This window comes from Petaurus breviceps, unplaced genomic scaffold (assembly GCF_028583685.1).
Source record: "Petaurus breviceps papuanus isolate PSGF00001 unplaced genomic scaffold, PetGlider_PUasm1.0 90784, whole genome shotgun sequence".
Classification (NCBI taxonomy): domain Eukaryota; kingdom Metazoa; phylum Chordata; class Mammalia; order Diprotodontia; family Petauridae; genus Petaurus; species Petaurus breviceps.
Genome location: NW_027187345.1, coordinates 5642910 through 5659574, shown reverse-complemented (window position 1 = coordinate 5659574; position 16665 = coordinate 5642910). Strand labels below are relative to the sequence as shown.

General features: G+C 35.2%; 1 protein-coding gene across 4 annotated transcripts in view; it reads left to right on the top strand.

The window, feature by feature from the left end:
* The window catches only part of MYCT1 (MYC target 1), a 151851-nt gene that overhangs the window by 98613 nt on the left and 36573 nt on the right, over nt 1-16665 (top strand). Inside the window, exon 2 of one of the 4 annotated variants that reach the window (XM_069069641.1) lies at nt 4441-7113. The exons of the other annotated variants lie outside the window; for them this stretch is intronic. Coding sequence (XP_068925742.1) covers nt 4441-4952 — 512 coding nt within the window. The 3' untranslated portion in view covers nt 4953-7113. Of the gene's footprint in view, nt 1-4440; nt 7114-16665 lie in introns of those variants that run through there. 4 annotated transcript variants of the gene reach the window in all.

Sequence of the window (16665 nt, the reverse complement as noted above, 5' to 3'; positions counted from 1 at the left end):
AAAAGAAATTTCTATTTTTAAAATCCTCAGGATTGCAGTTTTCAAATGTGGGAGCCATGAGTCTTTAAGACCACTAGAGGGAGATCTCTCCTAATTTTTATTCCTGTAACCATGTCTCATAATTCTTTGCAAACTATCTGAAGTCAAATGCTTCCAGACATGTTTATGCTTTAAATTTTCTTGTCTTTAAAATAACAACAACACAAGTAAAGCATTTTTATATTGCTTATTCAATATTTTTATTGGGAGGTATTATGAAGGGATAATATTCATAAATATTATTGTTATTTTCTAACTCTTCTCTTATCAACTCATCCATTAAAACTCAAAGCTATAACAATTTTTTCTATTTGATACAGATTCTGTGTCATGTAAAAGTCATTATTCTATTAAATTTTATACTATACTATTCTTTTTAAATTAAATTTTATATTTTTCAATGAACAATTATGAAAACTTTAGGTAATTTATGGTTGTATTTATTGTATATTGTCGTCTTTATTTTTAAGGATAAAATATTCCTTACTCCTTTTCTTTCAGTCTTTTAAGAAGGAAAGATTCTCAGTCTTTGACTGGAAGATCAAAGGTCAACCTTTTTTCTGTGGGTGATGGAGGGAGAGGCAGGTTATTACTCCTTAACTTTATGGATGATTTAAAAAGTTTTTTTCTGGCTACACATTTTTAAATAAGTTTTTATTGATACCTTCTGTTTTTTATATCATCATAGTTATCACTAGTATCACTACCCTTCTTCCTCCCAAAGCCACCTCATATAAGAAATTATACTTTTAAAGAACAAAAAAAGAGCATCAAGACGCTGAAAAAATCCCCAAACATATGCAATTTGCAACACCTGTGCCTCTTAAAAATCGTTTAATATGATTCAATTTATTTCACTCCCTTCTGACAAGGGTATGCTTCTAGATATAAAAATGTATATTCCTTAGTTTTCACAAAACTTAGCATAGTGTCTTCTAATGTATAGGTGCTCAGTAAATAGCTATTGATTGATTTGTTGCAATTCATTAGTATTTTTATTTTTGTTACTACAAGACCAATGAGGCAACATCCTGTAGTAAATTAGAGAGCCTTCATTTCAAGTCCCATGATACATAATTTGAATGACCGTGGCCAAGTTACTTCATCTCTCACTGCCTCAAACTCTCTTAAGACTTATAGAACAGTTGTTCATTTGAATAGCTAAAAAGGAATTTGCTTGGAATTTCCTACATTGATAAAATCACAGGTCAAGACCGATATCTATAAAAACATGCCATGTTAAACAGAAAGACTTGAGCAATAGAATGTTGAGATACTCTTTAAAAATGATTGCTTAATGTTATAAAGAAGATCTGTCTTCAAATCTTGCCTCTGGCACTTAGTAACTGTGCAACCAAGGGCAAGGTGTTTAGCTTCTCAATGCTACAGGCAACTCTCTAAGATCATAATTTATAGAAGATTGTCTGGTCTGCATATTTGTATAAGTAGAAGGAACTTTCGATATTTGTTGCTGTTGTTCAATCATTTCTGACTCCTTGTGACCACAATTGGGGTTTTCTTGGCAAAGATACTGTAGTAGTTTGCCATTTCCTTCTGTACCTCATATTATAGAAGAGGAAACTGAGGCAAATAGGGTTAACTTGCCCAGGGTCACACAGTTAGTAAGTGTCTGAGGACAAATTTGAACTCAGGTCATCCTGACTCCAGGTCAGGCAGTCTATCCACTGGGCCACTTAGCTCCCCTACATAGGGGACTATTTCTAGGTAGGAATTTACCTATACCAATGAAATCACAAGTCAAGACCAAATTAACAAATAATCAGAAGAAAATAATGAACAAGAAAATAGATAAATGCATGGATGATCTATTTTCTTCATCAATGGATAAAGATCATTTGGATTCTACCATATCAGCATCTGCTATGTGACAATGGCACTTAAGATGAAGCTAGAAAATGCAACTAGACTTCACCCCACCAAGGCATCTTTAGAGGCATTTCAGGATCATTTTTCAAGGTATCTCAAAAATATGTAGTTTCCAAAAGAATGGGAAACCTCCCAGGAGGTACAGTTACAAATAAAAAAGTGACATTGAGACATTAGCAATTACCGAATTATATATCTACTTTCCCATCCCTTAAAAATGTCTATGAGAATGGTCTATATACGTATCAGGACATCCTTGCTAAGATAATAAAAAGGTAAGAACATTTTCTATAGCAGAACACATCATTATAGTCATTCAATTGATTGAGAAATATCAAGAATACATAATCCCAATGAGGCAAAAAAAATTAAGAATGTTACCAGGGAATAGGATTATAAAAGTGGAGCTATAAGGGATCTTTTAGGTCACTGAGCACAACTTACTCAGTTTTAAAATTTATGATGAAATCAAAGTCCAGAGAAATTGAGTGACTTACTTGTTCTGAAGTCACAATTGACTCTAAGTCCAGTATCTTTTGCGCGTTACCACACAGCCTTGGATCCTTGTCAACTGCTTGCTTGAGTTTTATATATATATATGTGAGTGTGTGTGTATGTTGTGTCTATGTACATATATAATATAATAATATGATATATTATATCATATATAATATATAATATGTATGTGGTTTCCCTATGTGATAATAATCCTCACATCATATAGTACACAAACTTTTCCTGAAGTAACTTGTGGGTTTACTGAGTTCTCCATAATGAAGTCAATGACTAATCAAATTGTATTCAATAGATCATACAACAGTTTAAATGGTACTTTGATACCACTAGTAACTGGAATAATAATGAATACATTACCAAAAATAATGAATGCATTAGCAAAACAAAAAGCATCAGTGAAACATTTTTTGTAATAACATTGTTAATAAACAATAACCCAACTTCATTTTTTTCTTTTAAATATTATTTTGGTTTTTCCTAATTACATGTAAAGATAATTTTAACAGTCATTTTTATACAAAATTTTGAATTTCAAATTGTCTCCCTCCCTTCCCCCTTCCTAAGATGGTAAGCAATTTGGCATACTAATCTCATTTTTAAATGTGGAAACCTTGAAATATAATTTGATGAGTCATCCATTTATACTATGGTTAATACAAAATTAACAACCCACAAACTGTTTCACCTCAAATCATCTTCTAATGGAAAGTTAAATGACTTGCCCAAGATCACCAGTCAGTCTATGGTAGAGCCAAGATTTGAACCTAGGTTTTCTGAATCCTAGTACAATGCTGTGGTTCTTGGATGCTTAGGATTATCAAATGGAAGAAGAGAAGATAGCAGACTATAGATTTGTTTGTTTAATTTGTTAATGTTCTGAATCGTGGAACATTGGAATTTATAATCTGGTTGAGAAGATAAACTAAACACCAGATATGAATGCCAAATGAATGGTATAAAACAGTAAGTTTTTTGAGGGTTAAGATTAAAAGATTATTTCTAAGGGTGTCTAGGTGGTGCAGTGAGTAGAGCACTGGCCCTGGATTCAGGAGGACCTTTGTTCAAATCCAGCCTCAGACACTTGACACACTAGCCCTGTTACCTTGGGCAAGTCACTTAACCCCAGTTGCCCTACCTTCACCCCTTCAAAAAGCAAAAAAAGATTATTTCTAGCTAAGGCAACAAATTCCTAGTAGAAAGGAGGAAGTGATGGACCTTGTGACTCTTCTACAAGGACCAGACTAGCTAAATGGCTAAATGAATCCGGTCCTCAGAGAAAAGTCATAAAGGTCTGTCGCTGTCCCCTTTCTATTCAGAGCACTGATTCCAGATGCTGTTTTACCGGCCATAACTCATGAAATATAGAGGGCTGTGACATGAGTTAGTGGAAGGACTACTAACATGAACATAATTATGTGTCTTAAAAAGCATCAAAAGGAAAAAAAAGAGTCCTGTTGGACTAGAGTATTTTCAACAAGGTTTTAATTAGCATCTTGGTAAATTTGTTACTGTGGACCTGCCTTCTTCGACTAGAAGTTGTTTCCTTCTGCTAACTAGTTCAGTGAAGTACAACTGAATGAATCATTTCTCTACCCCCCACTGCCCTCTCCAATTTGGTGTATTTGGGGATTAACTTCTGAAGAAAAAAAAAAGCTATGGAAATCCTTGTACTCTTGCAACTCAGCCCTTTGATAAGGTGTTCCAAACTTATTATGCTCCTATGAGAAATGTTTACTTTTAAGTTCTTTCAGATAACCAAAATAACTCAAACAACAATATATTCAGGGTTATAAAAACGACAATATGCATTATGTTGTTTTAATAATTGGAACTATTTGATCATTATTCATTATTTACTTGAGTAATTCTCCTAGATCTTTAATTTAATATTAATCATGAATTCCCAAATTCATTTAAATTACGCAACCTTGTATTTTGCCACTTACTTTAGCTGAATGTTTAGGTAATTACTTTGACACTTTGCTTGCTTTCTTTTAGATGATCTTATAATGTCCTTCACAATATCCATGGCCATTGGGCTTGTAATTGGAGGTATCATCTGGGCGTTGCTTGTCTGTCTGTCCAGACGAAGAGCCAGTGCCCCCATCTCCCGATGGAGTTCAGGTCGTCGTTCCAGACCTCATTCCCACAGTCTCAACAGGACTGGATTTTACCGGCACAGTGGCTGTGAACGTCGCAGCAACCTCAGCTTGGCCAGCCTCACCTTCCAGCGACAAGCCTCCCTGGAACAAGCCAACTCCTTTCCTAGAAAATCAAGTTTCCGGGCCTCTACTTTCCACCCTTTCTTACAGTGTCCTCCATTACCTGTGGAAACTGACAGTCAACTAATGACTCTTCCTCCCACCAATACCTCTCCCCTCATCCATACCACGCACAATTTGAGTCGCCCGGACTTTCATTGGTCTAACAATAGCCTTCGTATTGGTCTTTCAACACAAACTCCTCCACCAGCTTATGAATCTATTATAAAGGCATTCCCAGATTCATGAATAGAGGATTATCTATCTGTACTTTCTCTGAGGTAATCACAAATGAATTCAATAAATTTTGATGAAGGGGATGTAGTCAAAATGACTACGGAATCCCCAGGACTGTATTATGCTGATGTCGGAAAGTAGTGCACTACGTTAGGTCTGTACAAAAAAAAAAAAGTCCCTACGCACCGCAAAAACTTCATGTTCTACTATATAAGTTCTGTAATTTTGTATTCTTGTATTATAAGGCTTTTAGAATAGAAGAAAGGATCTGCTGAAATATCGTATGCTCCCATTAGTGTTTTTTAAAAGTAAACATATCTGATGAATCTATATTTTTAAGATCCTGCTTTGTCTTATGTTTATTGTGGGGTAAATTATTTAAATACCCATCCTATGCTTCATAATAAAAACTTATTTTTTAAGAAAACTTCCTTCATTTTGACATCAAATCATATCACAAAACACTTTTAAATCATTTGGCAGCTTTAAAAGTGTATCAAAAAGAGATTGATTTGCACTGGCCTGTGAAAGATACCATAGGAAAGCAATTATCAGAAGGAGTATCAGACTTTTTCATTTCAAGAAAGACTCCATTATAGTTTATTTTTTTCTCGTTCATTATTATTCATGTCAATAACGTCACTATGGTGATCCTCATACATCCTCATACATAGGGAACAAGTACTTATATAGTGCTACAATGTGCCAGAAACTTTGGTAAGGATATTTTACAAATATCTCACTTGATCCTCACAACAACCCTAGCAGGTAGGTGCTATTATTATCCCCATTTTATAATTAATGAAACTGAGGCTAAATGAATTGCCCAGGGTCACACAGCTAGTAAATATGGGAGGCCAAGTATGTACTCAGATATTTCTTTTTTTCTTCTTCTTTTTTTTTTTTTTTTGCTTTTTGGAGGGCAATTGGGGTTAAGTGACTTGCCCAAGGTCATAAGGCTAGTTTTTGTCTTAAATGTCTGAGGCCACATTTGAACTCAGGTCCTCCTGACTCCAGGGCCAGTGCTCTATTCACTGTGCCACCAAGCCTCCCTAGTACTCAGATATTTCTGATTCCAGGTCCAGTGGTCTATCTACTTGTCCACCAGTTGGATGTTAGAACTTTAATTGTTATCAATTTTAGTTTTTCTTAGTAATTGTCATCACTGCAAAAAAAAAAAACCTAACCATGTTTTATACCAAGAAAGAAATGAATTTTACAATAAAACTATATAATATTAAAGGACAAGATTTTCTTTCTTATATTAAAGTTTAGATCTGATATTTATCTCAGGAAACCTAAATATGTATTTCTATCATCATCTTTCCTTTGGACTTAAGGTATTTAGTTAGAGAAGAATCCCATCCTTTATAAAAATAAAGGTTAACTTTTGTTTCAAAGATACCATTCCTAATTTACCAATATGAACTGCTGGTTGCAAAATCTCCTATGATTTTTTGCTTAATGATAAAGTATATTGAGTTGTATGAGGTACATACATGAAACATACAGATCTACGTGGTTTAAGGGGCCTATTTTTTATAAGCTGTCATACTCTTAAAGAATACCTCTGTAGCTGCTGGAAATGTAATTGGTCCAATTTCATGCTGATGCTCTGGCCTTTGTCAGGCAAAGAGTTCAATTAATCTAAATGAGACACATAGTTGGGGGCACTTATGGTGAAAATTCAGTCTATTTTTTGGATAAAATTGTACATTTGGTTGGGTATTGATCTTTCACTTTTATTTTAAAAGTCAAAGTGGCATCATTAATAGTAGCTAAATATGGGCCTAAAATTTAATTTAAAAAAATTAATTCTGACATTCTGCTTAGGATCTTCTTGATAATTTTACATTTCTTTCATGTCTTTTAATTCCTTAAGCAAAATTGTTTATTCTAGATTTTGCTTTCAGATGTATACCTTTTAATGCTATATTCTCTTTCAGAAAATTATATGATAACTGAATTGATACAAGTTGCTCTCGAATGAGGGTTTTTGGAGCTTTTTGTTATCAATATAAGGCAGATTTGAAAGAAAGCTTTACATTTACAAAAAGTATTTTTTATTTGTATGAGAAATGCATATCTTTTTTTTTAATCTGCAATTTACACTGGAAATAAAAAACTTACTACTAAGGAAATAAAAACTAAAATCTTCCAATACATTTAACAACTTTGCAGCTGGGATGCTTAAACAATGATCATAATATTCACTAAATAAGTATTTTGTAAAGATAGTAGAGACTATAGAATATGTGTGTGTGTGTGTGTGTGTGTGTGTGTGTGTGTGTTGAGGAGGGGATGGGGAGGCCAAAATGAAATCTTTTATTTTTCTATAAACTTTTTTCTTGGGTAAATATTTCACTAAAACTAATTTTGGCTTTAGTTTATAGTGTACTTGTACACTACATAGAACAATTTATAAATAATTTGGTAAAAATTATAATGAAATTTACATTTTTAAAAAGTCAGAAGGTAGCTATAATTGACATAATTATTGATATAACTCAGGAAAAAATATTTATAGTGAGGAAAGTTAGAGCTCCCTCCACAATTATGCATATGAGTTAACTATCAGATAATTGTTGACTAATTGTTCTTTTCCATTTTATTTTGTCAATGTATATTCAACTATAGTAAATGTTGGTGAAAACCAGTTGACATAGCTGAACAGTCACCATATGTCATATGTAAGGCCCTGTTCTGGGAACTAGGGACACAAAAGCAAAAATGAAAAAAATTTCTGCCCTGATGGAGCTTATATTCAACTATGAAGATATAACAAGCATGAAGATAAATAAATTAAAAGTATATACAAAATAATTTCAAGAGGTGAGAGCACTAAGAAATAGGAATTTCAGGAAAAGACTCCTGGAGGAAGAAGCACCTGAACTGAACTTTGAAAGGAAGTAGTAGAGGTAAGGAGGAAATTCATTTCAAGTATGAAGGCTGGCCTGCACAAGGCACAGAGACAACAGATAGCATAGGATGTATTGTAAGAGTAAATAGGCCAATTTGACTGGAATGGGGAGTATATAGGAGGGTACAGGTGCCAAAAAATGTGAAAAAGTCCTCCCCAAAAGTGTCCCCATTAGCAAAGACTCCTGTAGTTCATGCTAATGATCTAGTTACCTTGGAACAGTGTTCTTTTAACAGGTTGATGTTGTCATCAAAGTCAGTTGAAAGTGGTGGGAAAGGAAAAATATAAAATTAATTTCATTTAACAAACTTATTTAAAAGAAGTATGTGACAGTCCCAGTATGGAAGGCTTTAAATGCCCCAGAAATAAATCTGTACTGTAATACTTCTTAGGAGCAAGGAAGCTTTAATAAGGCATTACGTGTCCAAAGAAGGCCAAAGAGTATAGTGACAAGAAATAACACTGCAGGACAATCAGGAACCTCACTAAGCATAAGGTCTGATGCATAGTATACGTCAATAATTTTTTTTGACATATTGGAAAAGAAAAACCAGAGACGAAACATGAAAGCTATCTTTCAGTATTTAAAGGGATGTATTATGATTGGGAAATTGAACAGTGTTTTTAATGACTCCAATCTTCTCCCAGAAATAAAGCCTACCTTTAGTGATGTCAGTCAGTGGGAGTAGGACTTTCATCTCCTTCTCTTCAATTTCCTGCCTATTCTCCAGTCTTCAAAGGGAAGAAAAGTAGTGAAATGGGACATCATTTCTAACCATCTGCTTTCTATGTCACATTACACTTTTTCTAGTGCAATCTGGAGACATTTTGGGAAAGAGTGGTACCTTTTACTCAATGATGAATGTTCTCATGCCTGGTCATACCCTACATATATGCCAGAGATTCTGAATCCCTTTAGGTCATCATTAAACCACATTACCTATCCCCACTGCCCAATTTCTTATTCCCATCCACTTCAACCCTCCTACCCCCAAATTCCAATCAAACATTACCCAACTTTTACGCCATGCCCTCTGGAATGTCTGTTCTATAACCAACAAAGTTCCCTTCATCCTAAATCTTTTCCTCTTTCCATCTTTTAGCTATTACTGAAATCTGGCTACCTACTGATGACACAGCCTCTATGACCACTCTTTAAAAGAATACATCTTTTTAAAATGCTGGCTGTGCTTCATTCATTCCCCTTAATTTACTGGTTGAGAGTTGTAATACTCTTCCCTCATCATTGCCATTTCAAGGTTCTTTCTCTATCTTCATTACTCAGTAACCTCTCCTCCTTTGAGGTTCATGTAATTCATATTTGTCACCCAATTAAAATTCTGCTAACTTATCTTATAGACCTCCATATCACTTCTTTTCCTTCCTCATTAAGTGTGGTAACTGGTTCACAATTTTTCTTTTTTCCTCAACTTTTGCCTATATTTGTGACCGTCAATATACATATTCACTCTCCCTCAAGTACCATCACAACTCAATTCCTCAACCTATTTACTTCCTGTGACCTACTCCTCCCATGATCTTGCCTCAGTCTTGTGATAGAGATGGTCATAACTTTGAACTTGAGATCAACTACAAATGTACTACCTCCATGTTCAGGAATTCAGAAATCCCCTATTTAACCATAATATATTGGCTTTCTCTGACAGGCCCCTATGTCTGTTATGATCTCTTTACTCATTTCTGTCCACTGACTTCCAGGGCTTCTTCCCTCAAGTACCAGTTAAAATCCCACCTTCTGCAGGAAGCCCAACTCCTGTTAATTCTAGTGCTTTCCTTCTCTTAATTATTTCTTATAATCCTGTTTACATGTTTACATAATACCTATTTACATACAAATACATACTAATTGCTTGTTTACATATATGTATGTGTGTGTGTTTGCTTGTCTCCTTCCATTAGCTAGTAAGCTCTTCGTGGGCAGAGACTAATCTCTTTCCTCTTTTGTGTCTTCAGTGCTTAGCCTGAAGACTGACTCTTAAGGACTAATATTCTTCCTGAGTTAAGCACAAAATACTACAGACTCCAAAGAATTAAAGGAGGACAGTACCCAAAACATAATAGAGAATGGATATAAATAGTTGAAACATCTTACCAATGTTTGATTTCATAGATATGTCACAAAAGATATACAAGAAAATAAAAGGTTGGGCATTCTTGGAGCAAGAGTGAAGTCATCAAATGGACAAACTATATGCTCTACAAGTATTTAGAGAATGCCAAAAAATCTAGAACTCCCCTAATAAGGTGACTGGACTATCTGTGGAGGACTTAAATGAAGTCATAGATAAGAAATTCACAGAATAAGAAGGTTAGGATGGGTTGTGATCTGCATAGGGTACCTACATCAACAAGATGACAGATTTTTTACTTTGTGGAGATTTTCTTTCAACAAACAGGCTTTTGTAAGTGAGAGCAAAACAAGGAGATGGGGCAAATGTAGGTGCAATCATTCAAATATGAATAATATGCCCTACATGCTACAATATACATGAAGGATTGGGTGACTCTTGATGAGAAGATACATGATGGAGGGGCACTTTACCTGCTTCAGAGCATGAAGGGTCATTCTCTATTTCCCATCAATTTACTATGTGGTATTGAAAGGTCTTTTAATTTTCTACTAAGATGGAACTGAGTATGTATCAAAAGGATTAGAGGAAAGTTTTCTTTCTCCCCTGAGAGCAAGCAATATGAGGACTGCTTAAAACCTGTGGAATGTAGAAAGTCCAGGGACCCACTTGCCACCACCACCCCCAGTCACCATATGGCCATGAATGCTTGGTATTGAAGTTGTTTTATGTTCATTGCATTTATTCTTTCCTGATATTAAGTGAATGAATATCAGAGAGAGACAGACCATATTATGACTTTGTTAGCTTCAGAAGATCATAAGAACTACCAAATGTCCAGCAAATGGAACTCATACTAGAATATTCCAGTCTTACAAAGATACCTCTATCCCCTCAATGTTATTCCTAGAATCCTCAGAGAAGTTATATCCAGCCATGCTTAGGGGACTGCACCAGTCAGTGGGAATAGATATTGGTAGAGTGAACCCAGAATGGAGTATCCATGTCAAAGAGATCATAGAATTATTATTGTGCATAGGTTTTCTTTGAGCAAACAAGTTTTCATAAGCAAATATTACCTACCCGCATGTTCCTTGGTTCAAATTGCAGAGTATGTGACAGCACACCCAATCAGTTTGATTGATATAATTTGATTCAAGGTCAAGAGAAGGTACAGAGTCAAAAACCTACATTAAGTATGGTCAAACAGGTATTTTGAGCACAGGAAATCTATAAGAACAATGTGGTAAAGTAACATTCAGGAACAATGGGGAACCAATTATTTAGCTACTCATATTGATTTTGATGTTGCCATGGGGCTTTTGACACATGCCTAGATCACCTAAGAGGGGAGACCAGAAGATTCCTTTAGGTAGAAGACATTTTGTGTTCCCCTAACACATGAATGAGAATAGCATCTTTCCTTTGATAATTGGAACTGAGTATCTTCAAATCTACTGCCTGAGGCACAGTTGTATTCTCTTGGTGATAGATCTGTAGGTAAAGGTCTCATTAAAGAACCACTTGGGTAGCATATACTAAGTTGGGTGGGGCTGCTTAGGCCCTATAACCCTAAGAAATGGACTTGGGATTTTTGCCTGCTTCATTTGTCTTTTTCAAATCTAGATGTGGATTGGTGGTAGTGGGAGGCAAGTGCTCAGAAATGAGAGCTGAGTTATGTGGACCTTGGAGTCAAGATTCCCAGAAAGGTTTGACAATCAAGGGTTTCAGGACACAAGTCTAGGGGTGCTTTTGACTTGGAATTTGGTGGTCATGTGCTGAGTTAAACTAGGAACCTAATCCCCTTTCCCTCCCCAAAGACTGAGGTGGCATGGGAAGGATTTATTACCTCCAGGTGCTGGGGACAAGAGTGTATGCATGTTTGTTCTTATTATTATTTTAAAATAAATATTCCTTTGAAAAAAGTTAATCCAATTGTTAAGTGAGTAAATGGAACTGAGATGTGAGGGAACTTTCTACGATTTAGGGAACACAATTGGTGGGAGTATGAGCCAATGGTGTGGACTAGACACACCCCAACATACTTAAGAGTACCAGAGAATGCTGGGGGGTGGGGTGGGTAGAAATGTAGCATACTTGACCTTTAGGCAGTGGATCCTAGGATAGATACTGTTATAATATAATGATATTGCCCACTGAGAAGCATAATAGTTGTGGCCAAGCAATGACTATTGGGAAATGGAATGTAAAAAACCTTAGCTATAATGATGAAGTACATTTGGTTGATTTTCCCTAGATTGACTGGAATGAAATTGATTGAGGGTGAAGCTCTAAAGTCTAAAGAGTTGTGGGAGAAAATGGCCCTGGAAATATCCATGCAACTCAGATATAAATGATTGGAATAATGCGAGAGATACGGTCTGAATCAGTCTGGTAAACCTTTCCCATTTTGTACAAGTAACCTTTGAAATACCTCTCAGGTGTAAAGCTTTTTTCTTACGTATAGAATTTTTGGGAAAGAGGTGAAAAGACCAGCTTATTCCCTTGTTATAGCAGTGGAGATCTGAAATAACTCTGTGTGTGTGTGTGTGAGTGTGTGTGTGTGTGTGTGTGTGAACTACTTCTTTCCCAACAGCTCCCCATCCTCCCCAGAGAATCCTGAGAAGTAAAAGGAATTTTTTGGAGAATTGCCTCTATGTACTGTATTGTACTAAGCAATAAATCTTGAGGTGTAATGATTAGTGAATAGTAAGGAATGTCAAGAGAATATCTGGATAAGAATGAAATCATCATTATGAACTTATATGGCTTAAAATACAGGCTATACCATCCTATCCTGCCCATTTCCTGATAGAGACATAATGGACTTAAAGTACAGATTGAGACTTTTTTTATGTGGCCAATGGGTTTTCTTAACTCTACGTGTTTGTACCATGAGTTTTTTTTTCTCATTGTCTGAACTTGTGGTGTGTATGGGGTGGGGGGAGGGAGGGAAGGAGGGAATGCAAATCTGAAAATAAAATAAACATTCATTTTTTAAAAGAACAAGTCATATCAGACAATTTTTATTTCCTTTTATTACAAAGTTACTGAAATGGTAAGTTTAGTAAATGCTTTTCATAACAGTGCCTACCTTCAAGAAGCTCACATTTTAATGGGGAGAAAATATGCAAGCAATTATGTACAAACTATATACAGGATGAATAGGAAATAACCAAGAGGAAAGGCACTATAATTGAGAGGGACTGGGAAAGATTTCCTCTAGAAGGTGGGATTTTAGTTGAGACTTGAAAGTCAAGGAAGTTAGGAGGTAAAGGAAACGAGGGAAAGAATTCCTTCCAGACATGGGGGATAGGCAATGAAAATGTCCAGAGTTGAGAGATGGAATCTCTTGTTTGAGGAACAACAAGTAGACCAAAGACTCTGGATTAAAGAGTCTCTCTCTCTCTGTCTCTCTGTCTCTCTCTGTCTCTCTCTCTCTCTGTCTCTCTCTCTCTCTCTCTCTCTGTCTCTCTCTGTCTCTCTCTCTCTCTCTCTCTCTCTCTCTCTCTCTCTCTCTCTCTCTCTCTCTCTCTCTCTCTCTCTCTCTCTCTCTCTCTCTCTCTCTCTCTCTCTCTCTCTCTCTCTCGCTCTCTCTCTCTCTCTCTCTCTCTCTCTCTCTCTCTCTCTCTCTCTCTCTCTCTCTCTCTCTCTGTCTCTCTCTCTCTCTCTTTCTCCCTCCCCTCTGTGTGTGTGTGTGTGTGTGTTTGTGTTTCAAGGTAACTGTTGTCTAATGAAAGGCAATAGAGATGGCAGAGAAGACAACGTGTCATTGGTATATAGGAGACAATTTTTGCACTTCAGGACATTTGGACTACCAGGACACTTATGATTTGATGTCAACAGTTCAGTTTACCTCAATACAGGTCTCCTCTGCCTTTGATTTTACAACTTCTGTTGGAGAAAATTACTGTCTGTGTATAGAAACACAAAAAGCATCTGTTGATAATGAATTCAAAATTGTAAAGAATTCTCTTTTATTGAGCAAACCAACTTTTCTTTGTAGTAAGATTTTCTTCAGTGTTAATGATACTGAGCTCAATTTATCCATATTGAAGAAGATGTTGAAGTCCATATAGATTGAGAGAGTGAAGAGACACTTGTACACTAGAAGCTTGTGGTGATTTAATATATTTACAACATGTTAGTGGACATAATCCCACCCAGAGAAATTTATAAGCCTATCAAACCATACAAGTAAATACAGAAGAAATCTTGGATTTCCTATTTAAAAAATAATCATGACATGAATTAGAAATACATTTTTATAAATTCATAACATAAAGATGATAAGAACACTGGAAATCATCAAGTCCAACCTACACTGTAAAAGAAATTTCCTTTATTATCTTATCAGCAAGTGGTCATCCCCTAGTCTTTTCTTGTCTCTGTTGAGTGGCAAGGACCTCACTATTTTAAGAGACAGTTCATTTTTGGATGGGCTCTAATTGCATATTGACCTGAAATCTCTCTTAGATGCAATGATTCTAGTTATGGAGTACTGGAGAAAAGTTCAATAAGTCTAAGCATTAACCTTTATCATAACCTATCAAATATTTGAGTGAGGAAATAAATTTTATGATAGCATCTTAATTTTCTAATGTGTATAAAATGCACATTTTCCCCTTGGATATTTTTTTCTGACTTCATTTAGTAAAAATTCATTTGAGCACAAATTAATTTTTAGGAAAAGGAACTTTTGACAGGTGGGTTAATGACATACATATGATAAATGTATTCTAATTTCATCATTTAGCTGCTGATTCTGATCATTTCTCAGTTCAGTACTACTCTGTATATCTATAGATTATAGTCATAAAATTGAGCTTGCACTGATGAATTTTTTAGATGGCATAATCCTAGAAATCAGGGATCTTTCAATTTAACCACTTGGTAACACTAAACCAATACCTTACTTGTGGACTCTTTATAAATCATACATTTATGAGTAGACTTAATTACTTAAAATGTATTAAGACATTATTAGCTGCTAAACTAATATTCTTAGATCACTGATCTGACTACGTCATACCTATTCTCTAGAAAATCTGAATGTTTCCTCTTGCCTGTAGGATAAAATAAAAAAAATTCTATTTGGCATGTGAAACCCATTATACTTTGGCTCAAGCGTACATTTTCTGACTTACTATGCACATTCCTTCACACATGGAATGTTGCAACCAAAATACTCTATTTGCTTTATCCTATACATGGAATTCTGCTTTCTGCCTCCATGCCTTTTCACCAATAGTCCCTTGAAAAATATGTACTCCCTTTTCATATCTAATTTGTAGGATCCCTAGCTTCCTTCAATACTCAAGAGTTCCCTCCAATCAGAAGTCTATTTTCATACCCCCTCCCCCAATTGCTAGTGCTCTTCTTTCAGAAGTCATATTTTAAACTATTTTGCATATATTTTGTGTTTATTTTTCTGTGTATATGGTGTTTCCCCTTAATAATCAATGGACTTGAAGGAGCTGCACTAATCAACATTTATTAAGAGAATATCTACATAAATTTTGATTGCATGAAGCATTTAAATATCAAAAAATAGCACACAGTGGGAGAGTGTGCTTCAATTAATATGTTTACAAAGTGTATCTTAATTCAATGACACTAGTTTTATGTAAATCACATACAGAAATTTCACAGAACATTTCCCATAATAGTTGGTAGGCACTATGGTGTAGAAGGAAGGGTGTTTAGATTTAGATTTGATAAAATTGAATCAAAATACTTCACCTATCACTTGGTACTTATGTGACCTTGAACAAATCATTTAATCTTGATAGGCCTCACTTTTTTCCACATGGAAAATTAGGTTAGATTTGAGGAATGGTAGGGGTCCCTTCTAGGTCCAAATCTATCATTTTGTGCTCTGAGTAGGAGAATTATTTAGCTTTGATTTTAGAAAAACAAGATTTTTCAAACATCACTCCTTACAGACATACTTTTTAGATGAGACATACTAGTAGTATTTCTCATATGACTAGACTTTAATTCTTTTTTCACGTCAGTAAATAATCCTCTAATAGATTTGCAGCAACCTAAGATATTAATGTAAATGACTCTCACTCTATCCCTTGACATTTTCTTACTAAATGATTTGTGATTGCTTACTCAGGCATATTGTGGGTTTACGATTGCTTTGAATATGTTCTATCTTTGCCAAATCAAATCTGTAAAGTTCACTTGCAATTTAACATGATTTCTGAGTCATCTTGTCATTTTGACTTCATAAGTGTAAAATGAAGACTACATTTACTGGAAATATCTTCTCAAAAATAAAATGAAATATGCCAGATCCCTGATCTACAGACACTTTATAAAATTAGTTGGTGCTCATGAGGTAATGTTACTGCTGAAAGAGGATCCAGGAATGAAATTTATCTGACCCATTACCGAGGCACATTAAAAAAAAAAGAGAGAGAGAGAATTGTATCTGTCTGCATTCAATATTAGATAGCAGAAAGAAGAGGAAGGTGGAGAAGGAGAAGGAGAGAAAGAAAGAAAGAAGGAAGGAAGGAAAGAAAGGAAGAAAGAAAGGAAGGAAGAAAGAAAGAAAGAAAGAAAGAAAGAAAGAAAGAAAGAAAGAAAGAAAGAAAGAAGGAAGGAAGGAAGGAAGGAGGAAAGAAGGAAGGAAGGAAGGAAGGAGGAAGGAAGGAAGGAAGAAAGAAAGAAAGAAAGAAAGAAAGAAAGAAAGAAAGAAAGAAAG